This window comes from Ictidomys tridecemlineatus, chromosome 14, assembly GCF_052094955.1.
Source record: "Ictidomys tridecemlineatus isolate mIctTri1 chromosome 14, mIctTri1.hap1, whole genome shotgun sequence".
NCBI classification, from domain to species: domain Eukaryota; kingdom Metazoa; phylum Chordata; class Mammalia; order Rodentia; family Sciuridae; genus Ictidomys; species Ictidomys tridecemlineatus.
Genome location: NC_135490.1, coordinates 68,144,153 through 68,165,825, shown reverse-complemented (window position 1 = coordinate 68,165,825; position 21,673 = coordinate 68,144,153). Strand labels below are relative to the sequence as shown.

The 21,673-nt window shown below is 44.5% G+C and overlaps 1 protein-coding gene and 1 pseudogene across 2 annotated transcripts in view; both read right to left on the bottom strand.

The window, feature by feature from the left end:
- Positions 1-1,040: 1,040 nt before the first annotated feature.
- Positions 1,041-4,200, bottom strand: LOC144370491 (myotubularin-related protein 10 pseudogene; annotated as a pseudogene).
- Positions 4,201-13,690: 9,490 nt separating this feature from the next.
- Positions 13,691-21,673, bottom strand: part of Hgsnat (heparan-alpha-glucosaminide N-acetyltransferase) — a 73,494-nt gene continuing 65,511 nt past the window's right edge. Inside the window, exons 18-19 of one of the 2 annotated variants that reach the window (XM_078031299.1) lie at positions 15,615-15,740; positions 13,691-14,739 (exon numbers count right to left, since the gene is read on the bottom strand). In XM_078031299.1, coding sequence (XP_077887425.1) covers positions 15,616-15,740 — 125 coding nt within the window. In that variant the 3' untranslated portion in view covers positions 13,691-14,739; position 15,615. The remainder of the gene's footprint in view (positions 14,740-15,614; positions 15,741-21,673) is intronic. The other variant, XM_078031300.1, reaches the window with a different exon arrangement.

Sequence of the window (21,673 nt, the reverse complement as noted above, 5' to 3'; positions counted from 1 at the left end):
AGCATTAAGAACTTTAGGAGAAGAACTCCTGTGCAGGTGTCCTGACTCTCGACCTCACTAGTTATTTCCATGGAGTGTCTGCCAGCCACACTTCACCAGGCCCGGAATGCTGACAGGGAAGCCGGGATGCCTCCAACAGGCCCTGTGGTCTATGCAGACAGTGCTCTCCCGTCTAGGCACCAGCCTGCCAGAGATAGGGCTGGGGGCCTGTGGAACCTCTCAGGATCAGCACCCAACAGCTGCTGTGTCCTCAGTGATTTTCAAAAGGACAGAAATATGGCTTTGAGAACTCCTGGCTACTGTTATGGAGCTTAGTATGAAAAACCTATGTTCAGTTGCAGTGGTATTTTAACCCCCTAATTTTAAAAAGTGAATGAGATTTTTCTCTGTTATTCATATCTTAAGTCAAAAGCACCTCTCAGTTTTATTATCTACAGTGATACTATAAGGTTACAGTGCACATCATTTTAAAGTTAGTCTTGTGGAGTTAAAAGCAAACTCATGATTTTGAAACACAGTTGTCTAAGGACCAAACAAGGTGATCAAAAATTTAGCCTCAAAACAATGAATGAATTGAGCTCATGTAAGCTCAATTAGAGAAACAGAATGTGACCAAAAAAAAAAAAATTACAGGAATACCTACTGAAGTTTGTTGTGGGTTTTACTGGATGTTCCTGGAAATATACTAAATACTCATTTCTTAACTTTCCTGTCCTCTACTTCTTTAAGTTGCTAATCTGATCAGGTTCAGGTCAGCTTTAGTAGATAGGAAAAATGGATGCAGACAAAATAAATTTAGTAAAGAAAACCTGATTAGTTTTATCATAGTTATAAGAACGGAGAAGCTTTGTCTGCACATCACCTAAAATGAGCCAGAACTATAATGATAGAAAGAGAACATAAAAAATAAAATTATATTTCTCTTACAATAACTGTGAAGGGAGAATGGTTCAACATATTTTTAAATATTAGAGCAATTTCATCTATTATTCTTACATATAAAGTTATCAGAGTTTTTAAATGCCTAGGTTAACAATTTTGATTCAGAGGGAAAATTTTAGAGCTTGCCTCAAAATGTTCGAAAATACTACATTTTAGTCTTCATTTGCAAGTGTCTTGGTAGAGAACCCCATTTTGGCCCGACTTTACAGTTTGCTTACTGGTGTTCCTAAAATACCTCATCTGCACAGATTTCCTGCAGGAAAACATGGGAAGGAAGAGGAGAGAAACTCTGATGTCCCTTAGGTGTCATGAGGGCCACTAGCTCTGAAGTACGTCCAGCTCTGCATAGAAGGCTTCTCAGGGGCTGCACTGCTGTGGTCTACTGAGCGCATCCACTTCATGAGCCACAAGGGAGAGCTTGTGAAAGGCAGTGATGGACCCCCAAGATTGTTCTGAGCCTCAGGGATCCAGCAGAAGTAGCACAGTTTCCACAGGTTTTTGTGGGTTCCAGAGACGTGGCAGAATAACCCTGTGCCGGTCAGCTGGTTTGGAAAACCACTCTCTAAAATATTGCTCCATATCATTGTTCTTGCTGTGGGTTTGCTTAAGTGGCTTTAGTTAATGAGTTAATTCTCCTGGGCACTAATTCTTGGTCACTGATGATTCCATTCTTTATGGAAGATGGCATTCCTCTTAGTGTGGAGCTGTAGCTTTTCTTCATTTGTTTAAAAGACTTGATAGAGCCATTCTGTATGCAAGGCGTGCTCTTTCCATTGTAGAAGGGGTTGTGAGAAAGTGTGCGGTCCTTTGCTGTGAACTGAGGAGACCAAACTGAAGGGAATTTTAAGCCCTTTTCATCACCCAATTGGATATTTTTGCTTATAACAAATTCTGTGCTTTGCTTCACCTGTTGATGAGGAAAGTGGAACAGGAAGGTGCTGAACAGTGAGAACTGGATTCTGTCACAAAGCACTGCTAAGTAAGTCTCAGGAAACTCAAAGGCTGCTGGGTACTGTTCTAACAGTTGCCACATGGATTCAAGAACAGCAAAAATAAGGGAGACTCTTTTTCTGATCTCCTCAAATGGTTGCATCTGTTTAGGAAGTGAAATCCTGCCATGGGCCACTCCTTCTGTAGCAGACTCTGAAATCCAGTAATTATCCTAAAATATGGATTCAGCATCACTTGAACATGAGAAGCTATAAGACAACTTAAGTCTCTTCCCTCCTCCTCTTGTAGTATTATAGAGAGATGTTTGCTTTCTAGCATGTACACAAGTTCTGCTAAATATTTAAGAAAAGCCCTGACATATTCTAACCACAGAGTATTTTCTAGTGAAGATAGCCATTTCTCTACATTTCTTCAAAAGTTTTATGAATGCATAGTTGCTTAAGTTTTACTAATGTCGCCTGTATTTCTTGAACATTAGGCAAGATCTTATCCAAACCTGAGTTGTAAACATAACTTCTCTGTGGATGAGTTTTAGTTATTGCATAACAAATCCTCTGGTCAGTTTTCTCTGCTGCAACACATCTTTAATGAGGGCTATTCACACAAGAGCACTACCATTGAGTGGCTTTAATAGCAGAGTGACATGCTTCTTCCAACAAAAGAATGCGAAAAGATTTTCAGATGTTGCTCTGCTAAAGAACTTGGCACTACAAAGTACTCTGGAAGGCAAGTCAATCTCCTGTAACCCTCATTCACAGAACAGACTCTCCACCTGAGAGCACCAGTCCTCTTGATTTCTCTGTCCCAATGTGAGTAAGTTTCAAGTAGTGGGTTTCTCTGGCTGCTGCCACCACTAGCTCCACTACTTCCTCCTCCTCCACCTATTGAGGGTATTCCATTAATTTGTTAGCTGAATTGTGGTATTTTTCGCCCAACTTATTCAAATGCAAAGAGTAGCTGGAGGTCTGTTGGCTGGGAAGAATCATGAGCTATTGCAAGGCATACCTTTGGGGCACTTTCAGGACCTAATTCATCAAAGCAAAAATCTAACAATTCTGAAATCTTTACAATAAACCCTGTTTAGATTTCTTGTTGGAACCTGGGACTTTCTGCTACCTCTTATGGTCATTTATTGTGATATTTTGTTCAATACATGTTAAAGGGTCATCATGTTCTCCAAGAAGAAGTTTTCTATAATGCTATTGGGTCATCCATAATAAAGGAGATTTTGAAGTTACTGCATATCAGCTGTCCCCACAAATCATACTGACTTGTGTATGTTGCAATGCATTTTCTTATAAAAGCTGACTTTATTTAAATAAACAATTTTTCCTGGCAAAAGTTCTGGCTCCAGTTACTTAATCTTTGGTTCCGAATTGATCTTGTATTCAGTCTGTGGCGGCGGCAGGAGGTAGGCCCTGGAGGTGGGTCTGGGTGACTTGAGGGAGAACATGATGTCCCTACCTTCTTGCCTAGGCTCTGTTGCAGGCCAGCTGCAGCATGGAAGCCTCTGAACTCCTCTGGCCTGGACCTCAGAGCTTCTGGAGTGGCTGCGCAGGCCCAGTCTGCTGTCCACCTGGCGGCCAGCTGGCCTCCCAGACAGGTTGGCAGAGACATAGCAGAGCACCCACCAGACTGGGGTGGAGCCTGGCAGAGCCTGGCCCATGAGGGCACTGGGGCCCATCCCCCAGCCATCCCTATGGCAGCAGTAGGGAGCAGGAAGGTTGCCCATCACTTCAATTCTAGAGGGCTTGGGTAGCGCTCAGGACCCTTGGTATGCTATAGGGCTGCTTCCTTATGCAGCTCTAAGTCTTGATCAGTGACATGAAATCCAAGTTTTCGGTGTGGTGGGGGTATGAGAAGGTCTCCTCCTCTAAGTGTCAGTAGAAGAATCTTGTGATTTCAGGATCTAGAACATTTGGGTGGGGCTGCTACCTTCCTAGAGGTACCTGTCTGTCCTGTGATTGTTTCTGTCACTTTGTCATATGGATTCTTCCAATAGGCCAGCTCTAAAGCTGAAATGGAAATCTGGGATCCCTACTTGCACAATCTCTTTGCAGACTTGAGGATCAGCCTGCAGTGGAGAGTCTGGTCTTCTCCTCTGCAGCAGCTGAAAACCTCCAGTGGAGCAGTGTGAACTTCTGAAGTGCATTCCATTGGGGGCAGGATCACACAGGAGTTCTGGAGTTGACCCTGAGATGTCCTGTAGCCCAGCATCTCTTGGCGTCACCATCTCTTGGTGAAACCAGCTCAGCCCACTCTATCCAAGACAAAAATGAGGAACAAATAAGTAAACCATCGGCAAGATAGAACATTAATCTCCAGAATACAGAAAGAACTAAAAAAACAGCCCCCCCAAACCCCCAAAACTTAATCAGATACTTCCCAGAAGAAATATGATCATTCAAAAATATATGAAAAAGTGTTCAACATCTCTAGCAATTAGAGAAATTCAAATTAAAACTACACTGAGATTTCATCTCACTCTAGTCATGATGGCAATTATCAAGAATGTAAAGAACAGTAAATATTGGCAAGGATGTTGGGAGAAAAGGTACACTTATACATTGCTGGTGAGGATGCAAATTGGTAGAATCACTCTGGAAAGCAGTACAGAGATTCCTCAGAGAACTTGGAATGGAATCATCAGTAGACCTAGTTATCCCACTCCTTGACATATACCCAAAATACTTAAAATCATCATACCATAGTGTTGCAGCCATATCAATATTTTCAGAACTCAATTCACAATAGCTAAGCTATGGAAGCAACATAGGTGCCCTTCAACAGATGATGGATAAAGAAAATGGGGTATATTTACACAATGGAATATTAAAAGCATAAAAATAAAATCATGACATTTGCTGGTAAATGGATGGAACTGGAGACTATGATGCTAAATGAAATAAACCAATTCCAAAAAACCAAAGGTCGATGTTCTTGGATATGCAGATGCTAACAATAAGGGGAAGGGGAATAGAAGTTTATTGGATTAGACAAAGAGGAATGAAGGGAAGGGAGAAGGGATGAGAAAAGTGGAGAAAGGATGAGAAAAGGTAAAATAGAATGAACGAGACATAACTTTCCTATGTTCATATATGAATACATGACCAGTGTAAATCCATATCATGCACAACCAAAATGTGGGAAGTTATACTCCATGTACCTATAAGGTATCAAAATGCATTCTACTGTTATGTATAACTTAAAAAAAATTTAAAATTCATATGCAAGAGGCTTTACTGGGGCCTATTCTGGAGCACAAGATGGGTAGTACATGGAACAGTGGTGTCAGAATGTCCCAATGAGCGTACGAGGAATTGTATTGTCTTCTGATCATAGTGGCAAAAAAGCTAACTAGACTAGAAATGATTACCAGGAGTTGAGTTCCTTACTGTGACTAATCTGACCATGTGGTTTAATAATGTCTAGGTCCTTTTGGAATTTGGGGTAGAATTTTCAAAAGTTGAGAGATGCCATCTGGAAAAGCTTTCACCATGGTAAGCAGAGCTTTGGGTGTGAGTTTGGTGGAGGCTCAGAAGGCCAGAATGCAAAAGGACTATCAATACTAAAGACTGTGCTCATGAGGTTGCTGAGGAGAAGGAGTACTCTATTGGAAGTGGGACTAGAGGGCATTCATGTTACATTCTAGCAAATTCATTGTCATTTTGTATTTTACACATGTCCTGGCACTGTGTGGCTGAATTTAGAGGCGATGTCTTAAATATTCTAGTGGAAAAAATTTCAATGCAGCATGAATATTTCAGTTTCATCCAGTGGTATGGATATTGCTAGCAGCATTTGTCCAGATTTCTGTGAAAATGAATAGCAGGTAGCAGAGGGCAAACTTGAGTTTGGCCAGAGAAGTTGCAGTAAAGCTGCCTCCACAAGTAGCAAACTAGGCCACTAGTAGCAAACCCCTGGAGATAAATCTTGCCATTTGCTCCTTCTTACTCTCTGCTTTGTGGCTGCCATGAGGTGAGCAGCTGCCTTTCCAACTGTCCTTGTGCCCTAATGTTCTGCTCCACCTCTGGCCCAGGGCAATGGAGCTGGCTGCCCATGGACAGACACCTCTGAGACATGAAACGTTCTGCATCATCTTAGCCCCAGAGCAATGCAGTCAGCCAAACATGGACTGAGATCTCTGGAAAATGCAATGCTAGGGAACAGGAAGAACACTGCACACCTTGAGTGTGGTGTAGAGAGAAAGATGTGTATATGCTTTGGTCAGGATGAAAGGGAACTCTTCCCAAAGAAAATATACTTATTTTACCTGAAGTAACATCACAGTCAGGCACCATTACTAGCTCAAGGATTCTGTGGGACAGTTCCAGGGACCACTGTAATGGTTTTCTAACTTGATAGTATGGTGGGAACTATGGAGGAAAAATTGACTAGAGCTATCTGGGTGCAACTGATGGTGGTTAGACTCTGGAAGGCTACAGTCATGTCCAGTAGAGCCGTAGAGACATTTTTGGAGCCAAGTGGAATGACTGCCTAAGTAACCCAGAGGAAAGCAGCCTGAGAATGACCCTCTGGAGGGTGAGAATAACTGTGCGGTGGGTGTGGGAGAAGAAGCAGCGCAGAGTCAGAAGCAGCCTGAGCTCAGACCAAGTGGGGGTGGGGGTCTCTTCACCCTGGAGCCTTCCTTTGACCAACCGCCTTGGCCCAAGTCCTTTCTGCGTCACAGGTTCCATCCACACGTCACAAAGGCTAAACTCCAGTTCAGCCTTTGATCCAAGGAGGAGCTGGCTTCTCAGCCAAGCTGCTCTGTGCTGAACAGCGTTGGACTAGTGTGGACTTGTGCCTAGTGACGAGCCCCCGTGCCCTCCATGGGCAGTCTTCTGGCCAAGTGCGGTCGCAGGCTGCGCCGCAGGGCCCTAGTGGCCCATCAAACTCCCCTGCGCCTCGCCTGGGAGGCTCCCTCTCCTCACAGGGACCACCCCGCTGCACCTGCCGCTCCCCTCAGCCCTGCCAGCAGGCGCTTCCTCCAGGATCCCCGACCTTGGGGGCCTCCTGCTGCTGGCAGGGACAGAGGCCCGCTCCTCTGTCGGGGGATCCTGCTGCCCACGTCCTGGGGGCCGTTCCCCAAAAAGCCGGTGCTATCGAGGAACAACTCCCAGATGTTCGGCCCCTGGACAGCAGTAAGGGTCCCCCCTCCTGGGCACAGGCCACTCCTCCTGCCTTCAGTTCCTCAGCCCATCCACCAAGCTGAGGGGCCCATGACAGCTGCTCGCTGCCCTGTTGGTGCGTGTAAGGAAGCTGAGCTCAGGGCCCAGGAACATCGAGAAAAAAGCAAGATCCATCAGGAGGAGGAGCAGGAGGAGAAGCTGAAGGAGGAGAAAGAAGAGAAGCTGGAGGAGAAGAAGGAGGAGGAGGAGGAAGAGGAGGAGGAGGAGGAGAAGGACAAGGAGGAGAAGCTGAAGGAGGAGGAGAAGCTGAAGGAGGAGGAGAAGAAGACGGAGGAGGTCACTCGGGGAGACCTCAGTGCCCTGGAGGCCAGTTCTTGGCCCCCAGAGGGAAATAGTGTTCTGGAGAGGCCCCCGGTGTCGCCCAAGAAGTGGATCTGCCTGTCTGCCTCCCCATCCATCCAGGGAGAGCAGGGCCTGAAGCCCACCTGTGTTCTATCCCAGGGTTGGCCCTCACTAACTGCTGCTTCCAGGAGGCCGCATAAAAGAAAGCTGCTCATGCCAGTGGCCCTGCCATCACTGATTGCCTGGCATCAGGATGGGCTGCCCCCACCTGCAAAGCGGCCACTTTTATGTTCAAAAGGCACCCTGAGGAGGGTTCAGAGTGCCAGAAGTAAGCACGTGAAGCCTGAGACACAGGTCGCCCAGGGCGGAAGAGAGGCTCTGGAGGACTGCACCACCACTGTCCATTCATCCTCCCCACCTGCAGGCCCTACCTGGAATGCAGGCCCCCTCCCCCCACCCACTGACCCCTCCCCCATCCCAATGGAATTCGAGCCTGCTGGGCCCCTGAACCTACCCATCCCTCCACCTTCCCCCTCATCTAATATTCCACTGCCTCTTCCCAGGAAACCTCCTTCTCCCTTCAGCCCCAGTCCCCATGTTGGAATTACCCCTAATGTGTTTCACCTTCCCACACCTCCTACCCAGGTCCCTTTCCCCTCCAATCCTACCTCTTCCAGAACAGAATCCCCAACCCCTATGTGTATTGATCCTCCTCCTCCTCCTCCACCACCTCCTCCCCTTCCTTCTTCTTTTCCTCCTCCTCTTCATTCTCCTCTTCCTTCACTTTTTCCTCCTCCTCCCCTTACTTCTTTTCCTCCTCCTCCCCTTCCTCCTCCTCTTCCCCTCCTCCTTTTCCTCTTCTTCCTCCTCCTCTTCCTTCTCCTTTTCCTCCTGCCCCTTCTCCATTTCCTCTTCTTCTTCCTCCCATTCCTCCTCCTCCCATTCCTCCTCCTCCAACTCCTTTTCCTGCTCCTCCTCCTCTTCCTCCTCCTAATGTTCCCTCTCCTTTGGCTGCTCCTCCTGCTGCCCCCTTCCTCCTCCTCCTCATTCTTTTCCAAGACACACTCCTGTCCCTTCCACCCACAACCCCAATACCCAGGGCCAGCACTCCGTCCCTCCAACCCTCATAGCCATGTCATCGGCTCACCTTTCCCAGCATCCTGCTGTGCTGCCTGAGGACACGGGCATGGACACTATCCCCCCTTCCATGGCGGTCATTTTCCCATCTTCTGTGTCCAGTGACAGCAATGTCCATGGCCATAGGCAGCACAGGCAGCTAGCAAAGGGACCAGTCCTCCCTGGCCCCCCAACCCTTCAGTTCTCCCAACCCAACCCCAATCTGTCCCATCCCATTGTCCCACCACCCACCCCTCAGCCTGCATTTGGGAACCCTGCTGGACAGCAAAGAGCCTCTCTTCCCAATGCCCCCATGGTTACCATGCTGCCAGTGAAGGTCCACTCACCGGCCTCCACCCTGGCACAGAGGGCCTCTGCACCACCAACCTCCCAGGCTGCCAGTGAAAAGCACATGGATACGACCCCTCCATCGAAGGCTGTCATGTTCTAGTCACCTCCTGCCTGCCAAGTTCTTAGGCTGACTCAATTTGGTAAGCATGGCAGACATGTCCACAGCTCTTTCTATATTGTAGGCCTGATGCCACATATTTGGGGTTTGATTTCTGGTTGCTATTTCTTCCCAGTGTTACTTTTGAGGTAAAATATGCTTTGCAAATGTTGGCTTTTGACATAATAGCTCAAGACATAATCACCAATGAAGCAGCATATGTGTGTATATGCACACACACACACACACACACACACACACACACACACACACCAGAAATGCCACAGTCTTTGTCTCTAAATTTCAGAAGTAGGCAAACTTGAAAATTTTCTAAAACTATAAAGGAGACTAAAGAGATGTGATAAGTGTATGAACTGTGGGAGCCTGGACTTCAATCAAGCATGGAGGATGACAGCAGGACAACTAACAAAGTGGGCTATAGACTGGAGGAAGTATTGTGTCAATGTTAGTTTCCTAAATGTAGGAATTTTCCAGGGTTATGGGAGAGAATGTGCTGTCCTGGACAATTCACAGCACAGTAAAGGCATTAAGTGTCCAGGGTTGTGAGAGACAAATATTCTTCTCAGACTGTTTAGAAAGGTTGAATTAGGGAAAGAGGCAAGATAAAGTACATGTGGCAAAATGTGAAAAGTCTGTGACTTCTCCTAGACATTCCAAATAACTCTCATGGAGAGACAGGAAATAAAGTTTGTCCAGGTAGTTTCAGTGGTCTTCCCTCCCCCACTAGGAAGAAAAGTTTGGGATTCATTTGCAAACACACTTCAATATTTCACATATATATATGAATATTTCAACTATTATAATATAGACCTGTCTCCTTTATTAATCATATGTTAAAATATTTAAATGCTGTTTGCTTAACAAGATTAGTTCAACAAGATTGGTTAGATCAATGAGGAAAGAATTCCCATATAGAATTGTCTTAACAGTATTTCTAAAGTTTGAAAATACTGTAGAGTAAAAATTATCTAAAATTACTATAAAGAGTAAATAACAGTGGATTGGAACTGATGTAAGAATGAATGCATATTGTGTTTACATAGAAAGCAGAATTGGGCTTTACAGGAGGAAATGTGACCAGGCAGAAACAGGGCAGCAATGAAGTTACATAAGTTGTCAAGAGTTTGATAGCACCATGACGTTGATCATAAAACTGTTCCATGATGTGTGTCCTCATGAGAACCCTGAGGTGCCCGTTTCCATGACTCTGTACACTATGCTTTGCTTTGCTTCACATTCTCTATATTGAAGAAGCTGGAGTAGAGCAGCTTTCTATTTCTCAAAAAGATTAAATTTAATCTCAATTAAAGGAAGACCTTTCTAACATGTGGGACATGAGTAGTCACATTGGGTCTGGCCTTGTGATCCTCAGGTGGCATATTTGTCATCAAATATAGCAGTTGACCTTGTGGGGAGGATCAGTCTTCAGGGTCAGTACCAAGCAGCAGAGAACTCAGCCCATCACAGGTTGAAAGCAGAGCACTGCAGCACCAAGGGAATGAGGTTCTTGACTCAGCTAACCATTGGTGAATTAGGCTAAGGCTTGTTGAATATTTGTTGATACTTGCCCTCAACTAGCTTTGAACTATGAATAAATATATCTGAGCAGCTGGCTCCGACAGAGGGCAAGATGGAAGCACCCAATAGAGAATACTATGAACCAATGTTTTATTCCCTGGAAGTGTCTTTCTTACTCTGATTTTTCTACTCCTTCCCATTTGCAGGCCCCACCTCCTTTGCCATAGGAATGAACTCACCAACTGGACTGACCCATCAGGGAACTCAAACTTCCCCAAAGAAACAAAGGATTCAAGGTGGAGAGGTGTTCCATATGGAGACCACCCAAGTCCTGCAGTGGCTGACTGCTGTGAAAGAGAATCTCTATCCATCTGACATCAAGAACTAAATAAGCCAGATATATGTGCTGCCCTGTGTAGTTTCTGTGAATGGGAACAGGAGGACACAACACAGCTGCATTTTACTCTCGTGGTGGTGCTAGTTGTAGAGAATCAGATGTGACTGTGTTACTGTTACTGTCCTTGATGGAGTCTGCCTGCAAACGGGATATTCTGTCAAGGTATAGATAGGTAACAGCGGACATGCTTGAAAACGAGGTGTCTGCTGTCCTTGGGAGGACTTGCCTGCAAATGGGATGTTCTGCCAAGTGGGCTAGGAGGACGCTGAGAATAATTTTATTAACTGTTCTTAACAAAGAGCAGAGCTCAGCATACTCCGGGCTGAGAGTAGATTAGCCATGAGAAACAGGTCACTTCGGATTAGAAAGTCAAACTTCTGTATGCTATGTTTAATTAGCTGAAAGACCTGATTTATTGATGTTGGAAGGCTGCCTTCTTTGTTCACAATACTATAAAAAGATTGCTTGTACACAATAAAGGACTTTTTTTCTGCTACTGCTTTGCTTACTCTGCTTCTTCTTTCTTTTCTCATGCTGACCTGCAAGTGAATTACTGCAACACTAGTCACCTTCTAGACTGCTCTTAGTAAGGCCAGGGAATCTCTCCACCTCAGCTGCTTCCTTCTTGTTCAGTAAACAAAGACCATCCCTGCTCAGGGAATGGAGGGTGGGTTTGGAGTTCTCACTCTGATCCAACCCTTGTTACAGCCTCCATTACCACGGCCAAGAAGGTGACTGAACATTCAAGAGCCAGACTGGATTTCCACACAACCTTGTTCTGACTTTTGTTCTATCAAGCACTGATGCACGAGTTAGTTCCATGTCACAAAGTTGGATGACATCTACCATTAAGCATTAATTTTGACAGACAAAATGTGTCAGTTGGACAAGGCTTTCCTACAATGCTATTGGCAGGCCAGATGTTCTCTTACTTGATGGAATACACCGCTTAGCATCTCTATCCTAATTCCTAAAATTTAGTACTCTCATAGGAAAATATTTCTCCTTTACTTATTTTTTTAAGCATATAAAATATTTCAATTGTTAAGTAGTCATAGAAATTCTTCTGGTTTCTCCCTGTAATTATTTTAAATTTCTACAACAGTTGCTTCTGTAAACTTAGTGACAGTGCCATCATCGTTTTCAAATGAGATCACCCTTTGGATGAATGGGCTTCACCTTCAAGTTGCAGATGCACAAAGTAGACTGAGGACAATGATGAAAATGGCAGGTACTGAACCCAGTTGTCCTCAGAGGCCAACTGACAGTCACTGCTGAGTTGTGAATTAGAGCTGCTGTGCACTGCAGATCCATGCTACCCATCCTGCCAACTCTGCCATGGAGGAGTCAAGGTTTCTAGCACCTACGATGCTGGGCAACCTCTGTACAAGACAGCCAGAGTTGGGTGCTATTGTATGTTATAGGCAGAGCAGCACGGATCATCAGGCTGAGCAGCACAATTCATGATCCTCAGGATTTATGCACAGAGTTGGTCCACCATTGTTTTATTTATTTATTTTTTTTTTATGTGTGTGTCATATGTGAAGAACTAACAGATGCAACAATCACGGGATCTTTGGACAGTGACAAGAGTTGAAGGTGCTCATGGAATGGTTTTATTTTGCTTTACCACTACTTCTCATCTGAACCACTCCCAATTCATCTGCACTTTCATATTTTTCACTTTCGGACAGCTTCTCAATGTGTTAGGGATGATGTACAGATAAAGTTGTACCCTACCTGCTTTTTATTGGCATGAACCTTGGTTATAGGTTTACAACTCTATTTAGCACAACTGTTTTGTATCAAAGTTCCTCAGGCACATTCCCACTGTGCAAAAAGCAAAACCAAACCAACAGTTGTGAAATGAGACATTTTATCCCAAAACTTTCCATTAGTCTGTCCTCCTATAGTTTCACTCAAGGGACCATTCTCATTGCTCTCAGCATGGTTTCAATGGAGTCTTTGCATCACAGGACAAATCATGTTTGAATGGGACACTATAAGGTGTTACAGTTTTTGATATGTGGTATCCCTCAGAAGCTCCTGTGTGAGACCATGCAAGAAAGTTTTGAGGTGAAATGATAGGGTTAGAGGAGCCCTAAATGAAGTTGTTCCTTTATGCATTAATGTGATTAAAAGGGAGATAAGTGTAAGCAGGAAGTAGTAGTTCCATGTGAACATGCCTTGGAGTTTACATTTTGTGCTTGGTGAGTTGCTCGCTCCTTCTCTGTTTCACAGTGGTCATGCCTCAGCTGCTTTCTTCCACTACACTCCTCTGCCATGATGTTTTGCCTCATTGTGGGCCCAGAATTATGAACTCAGCTGACTATGGACTACCTCTGAAGCCATGGGAAATAAACTTTCCTCCTCTAATTATTCTTGGCATCTCTTTGATCATAAAGACAAGAAAAAAAACTATAACAGAAATAGGTGCCAACAGGTGAGTGGCTTGCAGTGACTTGTCAGACTATGTGGTTCAGGAACTTGTGGAGACTTATGGTAATTGGGATAGAATTTTGAATAGCTTAGAGATATAAGCTGGAAAAGCTTTGAACATTGTAAGTGAAGCTTATCATATGATTCTGGTGCAAGCTCTGAAGATCAAAATGCTTATAAGACTGTTGATAGGAAAGACTGCTCATGGGGTTGCACAGGAGGATTCTGTTGGAAAAGGAACTAGAAGACATGTCACATTTTGGCAAACATATTGTATACATTGTGCACATGTCCTGTCAAATTTATGTGGCTAAATTTAGAGGTAATATACTTATTAATCTGCTGGAGGAAATTTCAAAGAAGTACAGCATTCAAGCAGTGATATGGATGTTGCTAGCAAATTTTATTCATGTTTATTATGATACTGTGGAGCAGAAGGAAGAGTGTAAACTTGCATTTTGGTTATAAAAGGTGGAGTAATGCTTGGCCTCAGGAAGTTGTAGTTGTTCACACATTACAGTGATAAAAGAGACTCTAAAGAAATTACACAGACACAGTAGAGAGGTACCTTAAGGCCATTTCAGGAATTGGCAAGATCATACAGAAATCATGATCACAAGAGAAACTTATGAAGAGAAACTACCAGGAAATTTTTTCTTTTCTTTTTTTTCAAATTTTTTAATTTGTTTTAATTAGTTATACATGACAATAGAATGCACTTATATACTTTGATGTATAATAGATAGATGGGATATAATTTCTCATTTTTCTGAGTATACATATTGTAGAATCACATTGGTCATACACTCACATACATACATACATACAATAATAATGTCTGTTTCATTCTACTATCTTTCTTATCCCCACATCCCCTGCCTTCCCCTCCTTTCACTTCCCTCTACCTAATCTAAGGTAATGCTATTCTTTTTTTTTTTTTGCATTACAATTCTTAATACACATATATACCACAATTTTTGTATTTCTGTTTGTATATAAAGTATGTTGACACCCAATTCAAGTCTTCATACATGTACTTTGTATAATGATGTCCATCACATTCCACCATCCTTGCTAATCCTCTGCCCCTTCCCTTTCCCTCCCACCCCTCTGCCCTATCTAGAATTCATCTATTCCTTCCATGCTCCCCCTCCCAACCCCACTATGAGTCAGCCTCCTTATATCAGAAAAAAACATATGGCATTTGTGTTTTTGGGATTGACTGACTTCACTTAGCATTATCTCAGGAAGCTTTTTCTCCATGGCTCAAGCAGCCACTCAAAGGTTGCCTCTTCCATGGTCCTCAGAGGTCTGGCTACTGCCTGAGATGGTGGCAGACATTGGCTTCAGCCACATGGTTCTTGTTCTGCAGGAATGTAGGATGCTGGAATTAGGTGGTCATGAAGGCTTCCATCAAGATTGCAAAGGAAGGCCTGGCAGGTCAAAGTGTAATGAGGTGAGAATCCATGTAGGTAGCCCTGAGAGGGTCACATGTGCAGCTACGAAGAAGGCTGAAGCTGCAGTAGTGACCCTGGGATGAAGAGATGCTGGTAATGTGGATGATATGTCAGGGGATGCTGCTGGCTGGGGATAGAGCCGGCCTATGTGAGAGGACATGGGACAAGGCTGCCCAAGTCCTTTGGAGCCCTCTGTCCACAACATGTGCCCGATGCTCAGCATGGGGATAGAGGACTTGTTGGCCCAGCTGGATTTCAGTCTTGGTTCATAGCCATCTCTTCTTTCTATGTGCCTATTTCTCCCTTTAGAATGGAAATACTTACACTCTGCCATTGAATATTGGATATACATGAGTTGATTTTTATTTTCACAAAGGTTGACAATAAATTTGAGTCCCAGAAGAGACTTTGGACTTGCAGTTTGGGGCAATGCTGGAACTGTTCATATTTGTATCTCCAGTGTATCCTGGGGATACACTGAACATAGTTTCCATGGTGAGATGTTCATAGCCTTTTGGGGATCATGCTTGGCCTGTGAAATTTGGAGTTAGGTGTATCTCAAAAGCTGAAGTGAGGTAATGCAGGAATGTTCAGAGGTGAAAATATTACATAATGAGACTGGTGACATAATCTATGAAAAAATCCATTGGGTGGATTAATGATTTGAAAGTACTACTGTATTGGGTGGTAAATGGAGAAGTTGGGGATTGTTTGGAAGAAGTAGGTCACTGGGGGCATGTCCTTGGAGATTATATTTTGGCACTTGGTCCTCCTTTCTCTCTGCTTCACAGCAGCCATGAATTTAAAAGCATCCTGCAAAAACACCCTTCTTCCATGATGTTCAGACTCACCTCATGACCAGAGTGGAGCTGGCTTCCCATAGCTGACACCTCTGAAACATGAGGTGTTCTGCATCACCTTGGGCCACAGCACAGCAGCCAGCCCAACACAGACTGAGATCTCTGAGAAATGTGGTCCTAGGAAACAGAAAGAATATTGATCCCATCAATATGGTTCACAAATAAAGGTGTGTGTGTGTGTGTGTGTGTGTGTGTGTGTGTTTGTGTGTGTGTGTGTGTGTATATATATATATATATACATATATATATATATATATATATATATACATATATATATATATATATATATATATATGTAATAAAAGGAACTTCATCCCATTCAAAATGTACATATTTTGCCTGAAGCCAAAATCAAAGAGTCAGGCACCATTACTGCTTCCTGATTTCTGCTGGACTGTTCCACAGATTATTCTAATGCTTTTCTAAAATTGTAGCATGCTGGAAATTATTGAGGAAACATGGGTAGAGCTGTTGGGGTAATTGGTGGCAGTTTTGATTGGGTAATTGATAAATCTAGATGACCTCCTCATGTCAAGGAGAATCCATACAGGTATCATTTGGAGTCATGTGGTATGAATGTCAAATAACCAATAGGAAAGCAGCCCCAATTAACACTCTGAAGAGATGAGAATCATTTGGTGGGAAAAGAAGCATCACAGAGTCTTGAGGAGTTCTACACGCAGACTAGCAGTGGACATTGAGCCTTGCTCCCTATCCTGGGAGCCTTCCTCTGACCAACAGGGCTTGTCCCCAAGCCCTTTCTCTGTCATGCATTCCAGCCAGAAGTCACAATAGGTGAACTCAATATTGCTCCTTTGGTCTCCAGAGGAACAGATGTCCAGCTGAGCTCCTTTGGTTTGGTCACTAGTGTCAAATTGGACCTCACCAACTGATCTGAATGGTCGAACTTCAGAGCAAGTGTGGTTGCAGGCTGTGACAACTGGCCCTTTTGGTACATCAGGCACACCTGACCGGTAATGCTTCCATTCCGTGGCAAGATCACCGAGCTGCTCCAGCAGCTTCCATTAACCCTCCTCCAGGTACTTCTGCCAGGATCTCCATCCTCCCAGGACTGGATCAGCTGCCCCACAGGCCTTCTCCTGCAGGTGCTGCCGTCTTCTCAGGGGATCCTGCCCCTGGTCTCCTGAAGCCTCCCTGATAAATCCAGTGCTGTCCTACACCATCTAGCAGATATTCGGACCATCCAGAACAGTAAGAGTCCATCCTCCTCGCTACAGACCAGTACTGCTGCCTTCAGCAGTTGAGCAAGTCCATTGGGCTGTAAAGATCATGACACCCACTCACCACCCTCTTCCTCTTTCAGAGGACACAGAGCTAACAATTGAAGAGCAGCCTGAAGAATGAGTGGTCTATGGGGAGGAGGAGGAGTTTCCCAAAGGAACAGACAGGAGGACGTGGAAACAGGTGCCCTGAGAATAGAGGAAGAAACATCAGTAAAGCTTCTGAAGACCCTGGAAGACCTCAGTTCTCTGGAACTCAGTCCTGTACCTAGGGAAAGAAACACCTTTAATGAGAAGACCCACGAGTTTCCTAAGATCTTCCGTGTGGGACACCTGTCATCTGCAGCTTCCACAGACTTGCTGCAGAAGGGCTGCCCATGGCTCAGGCTGATGCAGAGGCAGCAGTGCTGCCAGAGCCAGACCCCAGCTGCTCCTCACTTCCAGACAAGTGGGCCAAAGAAAGGCTGGAGAAACACCATCTGCCCAGCTCTCCAGGCCCCAGAGCTCAAGCAAAGTGGTGTGTGGGCAAAAGCATTCCTGTGGTCCATTAGAGAGCTGTCTTCCAGCTAGAGCTGATACCTGAAGGTTCAAAAAGAAAAAGAAGCCCATGTCATTGTCTCTGCCGTGGCATCAAAGTTGGCTGCCCCCACCTGCTAAAAGGCCTCTTCTGTGTCTAGAGGAAGACACAGGCACTCTGTTGAGGGAAGTTCCAGGTGGAAAGAGGAAAAACTCTGGGCTGGGGATGTGGCTCAAGCGGTAGCCCGCTCGCCCGGCATGCGTGCGGCCCGGGTCCAATCCTCAGCACCACATACCAACAAAGATGTTGTGTCCGCCGATTTTTAAATTTAAAATTTAAATTTAATTTAAAATTTAAATTAAAAATTTAATTTAAAAATTAAATTTAAATTTAATTTTTAAAATAAATATTAAAAATTCTCTCTCTCTCTCTCAAAAAAAAAAAAAAACACTTCTTTCATCACTAAGTTTTTATAAAAAAAAAAAAAGAGGAAAAACTCGGAGAATCAAATGGAGGCCTTGGAGGCGAGAAGAGAAGCTGCACAGGCTTGCACCATCCCTCTCCCTGTCCAATCTTACGTCCCACCTGGGGCCTATAGTGGGACTATAGACTCACTGACCCCAACCATGGATACTCCAAGATCCCAGCTATTCTTGGCAGCAATCAGTGGGAATTCTAGCCTGCTTGGTCCCTAAACCTGTGTGTACCTCTACCTTCCCCCTTGCCAAATAATGATGAAGGGGGAATCCCCAATTCCTTTCCTCTACCTCCTCCCACTAACCCTCTGTGTCCCTTGAGGACCAGGTCCACAGTAGGAGTTAATTCTACTTTGTTTTACCACCTATTCATTTGACAGAGCTGGGGCACTTCCGATTTTTCACCTCCCCACACCTCATATTCAGATCCATTTCCCCTCCAAGCCTATCGCCTGCAGAATGGAATCCCCAACCCCTGTGTGCATCGATTCTCTTCCTCCTCTTCCTCCTCATCCTTATCCTCTTCTTCCTCCTCCTCATTTTGTCCCTTATCCTGCTTCTCCTCTTCCTCTTCAACCTGCTCCTCCTCCTCCTTCTCTGGGGCCTCCTCCTGCTCCTCCTCCTCCTGCTCCTCCTCCTCCTGCTCCTCCTCCTCCTGCTCCTCCTCCTCCTGCTCCTCCTCCTCCTGCTCCTCCTCCTCCTGCTCCTCCTTCTGCTTCTCATCTTCCTCCTTTTCCTGCTCCTCCTCCTGTTCCTCCTCCTCATTCCTTCCTAAGCCCCACTTTAGTCCCTTCCAACTACAACCCCAGGAGCTACGGCCAGAACTTAACTGCTGAAAGTGTCTCTGCAGACACCAAAGCCAAGTCCTCTGCTCACCTGACTTGGCATATCCAACTGTGCAGGCCGACTTATCCATGGACACTACTCCCCCTTCTATGACAGTGATATTTCCATCTCCACCTTTCTCCAAGGACAGCTCCTGTCCATTCCCCTAGGTCCATGGCCCTAGGCAGCACAGGCAGCCAGCAATGGCATAAGACTCCAATGGCTCCCCAACACCTCAGGTCTCATGTCCCAACCCCCATTTGAGCCAGCCTTTTGTCCCACTAACCACTCCTCAGCCCTCATCTGGGAGTCCTCCTGGGGACCAATGGAGAACCTGTCCTTGGAATGCTGCCCTACTTATAGTGATCCCAGTTATGGGCTATGCACTGGCCTCCCTTCTAGCAAGCAGAGCCATCATCATCATCATCATCAAAGCCTGCAGCAGAGGAGACTATGGATACCACCTCTCCTTCCAAGGCTGTCCTCTTACAGTCTCCTCCTGCCTCCCAGAACTACTTTGGACCATAAGTATGGTGTGCTTCTTTGTTCTGGGAACCTCCGTCGGATTGGCAGCATTGCCTTGGCTCCAGTCTCAACCTGATGGGTCTTATAACAGGCTCAGGGACCAAGTAACCAGCAGTACTGGAGCAACCACCCAGCTAACAGCTAGAGGCCCTGGTGGGCAGTGACAGCACAGCACATTCTTTTTGGGTAACCCAGGAAGCCTAGCCCAGGCTGTAGGTTTAAGCTCTACAATACCTTAACCACAGAGTGGCTACACAGGGCAACCTGGATTGGGGCGTAAGACATCATCCCAGATCTCCCTTGACACCCTACTCAACAGCTGGTCAGCTTTTCCCAAGGTGCAGTACAGAGGGCCGTAGCCCCCAGGACTGGCTTGGACTTGCTCACAGGTGAGCCAGATCCAGAACAATGCTTCACAAATTGCTAGCTCCACTGCCTATAGTGTTCTGCAACTGCTAGGAGCAGAGGGAAGATTCCCCCCCTACTATAATTGTTATGGAAATCATGCTCAGTAAGAGACCAAGCACTATTGGAGGGTTGGAGAACTCAGATTTATTTACATAGTCAGACCCAGATGAGCTAGTATACTAAAGTTCTGAGCCCCAAACTGGAGTTACATGTGGCTTTAGTAGGAAATTTAACAACATTTCTTAACCATTACAACATTGACGGGTTTGAATTCTTGGCCTACATGACCAAAGACCATGCACAGGGAATAAGTAGGTGTAGAACAAAGATAGTAAAATACCTGTGAGTGTTGTCATGAAGTGGCCTTCACCTCAGGCAGCAGTAACTCAAGATGACTTGAGTTTATCTCACTAAGAGCTATATTTCTAAAAACTAAGCCAATGAGGTTATAGTTTAGACAGCAGTTCATTAGCATAGTAACCTACAATTTATACTAGAAATTAAGTAATATAGCTCAGGTAGTTACAAAGTATAGGAAAATTAACCCCCTTCCCCAGGGGTTGATTCTTCAGCACAATTTTCCTATGATTTCATTTTATAATCAAGGCTGGTATCTCCATCACTTAATTAAATCAAAACCTCATTAAGTTATGGAGTCTCCTACTACATAGTATATGAAGATTAAGTGAAAATAGATCAAGAACTAAAATGCAAAATGTACATTTATGAAATTTCCTTGGGACAAAGTCTTTAAAGAGATGAAGATTACCTATAGACGATATCATCACAAGAACAAGAAAGGAGCAAAAATGACAACTGAGATGAAGAAGAGATATTTGGAAGGTATTGCTATAAGAATGAAAAAGCAGAACAAAGAATGGTAGAAAATGTTTGTAAGTCATATTCAAAAAGGACTTCTTTCTATATGAAAAAAAATCTAAGCCCAACTATTAGAAAATAAAATAAAATTGAAAGCACAGTTTATTGAGAAGACATATACACATCATATAATCACATGAAAAGTTACTTGTCAAAATAAACCAAGAGCTTCATAAAAATTGAGATCATGAGACGATATAATTGCACACCAGTTGAAGAGCTAAAACTTTAAAGTCTGGCTACACAAATGTTGGTGAGATAGTGTGGGGAGTAGAACTCTTCTGCACTGTTAGTGGTACCAACCTTTCAGAGAGCAGGAAGTCCAGCTGCTTAAAAATTAAACCTATTCCTAATATATGGTGCCGCAGTCTGGCTGGGCACAAAATAACCGAGCTACCACAAAGCCTTGTAGGTTCAAACAGCAACTCTTTATTCCTGAACTCTCACAGGCACTCTACACCCACTTCCCGGGAACACAACTCCCTCCACTGGGCTCCAAGCACCAATTCTCTCAGAACCCCATTCAACAGGAACTCAACAGGAACTCCAAAGCAGCAGGCACCCGAGGCAGCAGGATCCGCCCTAATCCCCCCCCCAGCCGCCCTAATCCCGGAGCAGGGTCACCTTTCAACCATTCCCTCTAGCAAAATGCCAGGCCTCATTCCGACTACACTGTGGCTCTCAACAATATGGACAGCCCTTTTTTGTGAATTTCTTTGTGAATTCTTACAAGATCTTTCATAAGACATCCACACTAGTTTTAACTTTAATAATAGAGCAAAACACAGGAATGGGTGATTCATACAAAATATGTCTTCCTCTCACAAATATTATGGCTGTTGAAAGGAGCCCAACAATCCACCTTGCATAAACTCATTTAGGTACATTTATAAGAACTATTGACACATCCATAGTGATAGAGATCAGATCAACACCCTCCTGGGGATGTGGAGGTGTAACATGGACAAGGGTGGAAGGCAGGACCCAGAAAGAGTTATGAGGACACATTTTTTTAAGATTCACTTGATATAACTATGCAATCATGGAATGTCATTTGCTTAAATTCCACCCATAGTATTTCTCCTTTCCCTATACTTCTCTCCCATGATCCTTGCCTATTCTCTACTGGTGCTTCTTTTGTCTATTTACGCTTTCTTTTAGTACCTTGTGGATATAAAT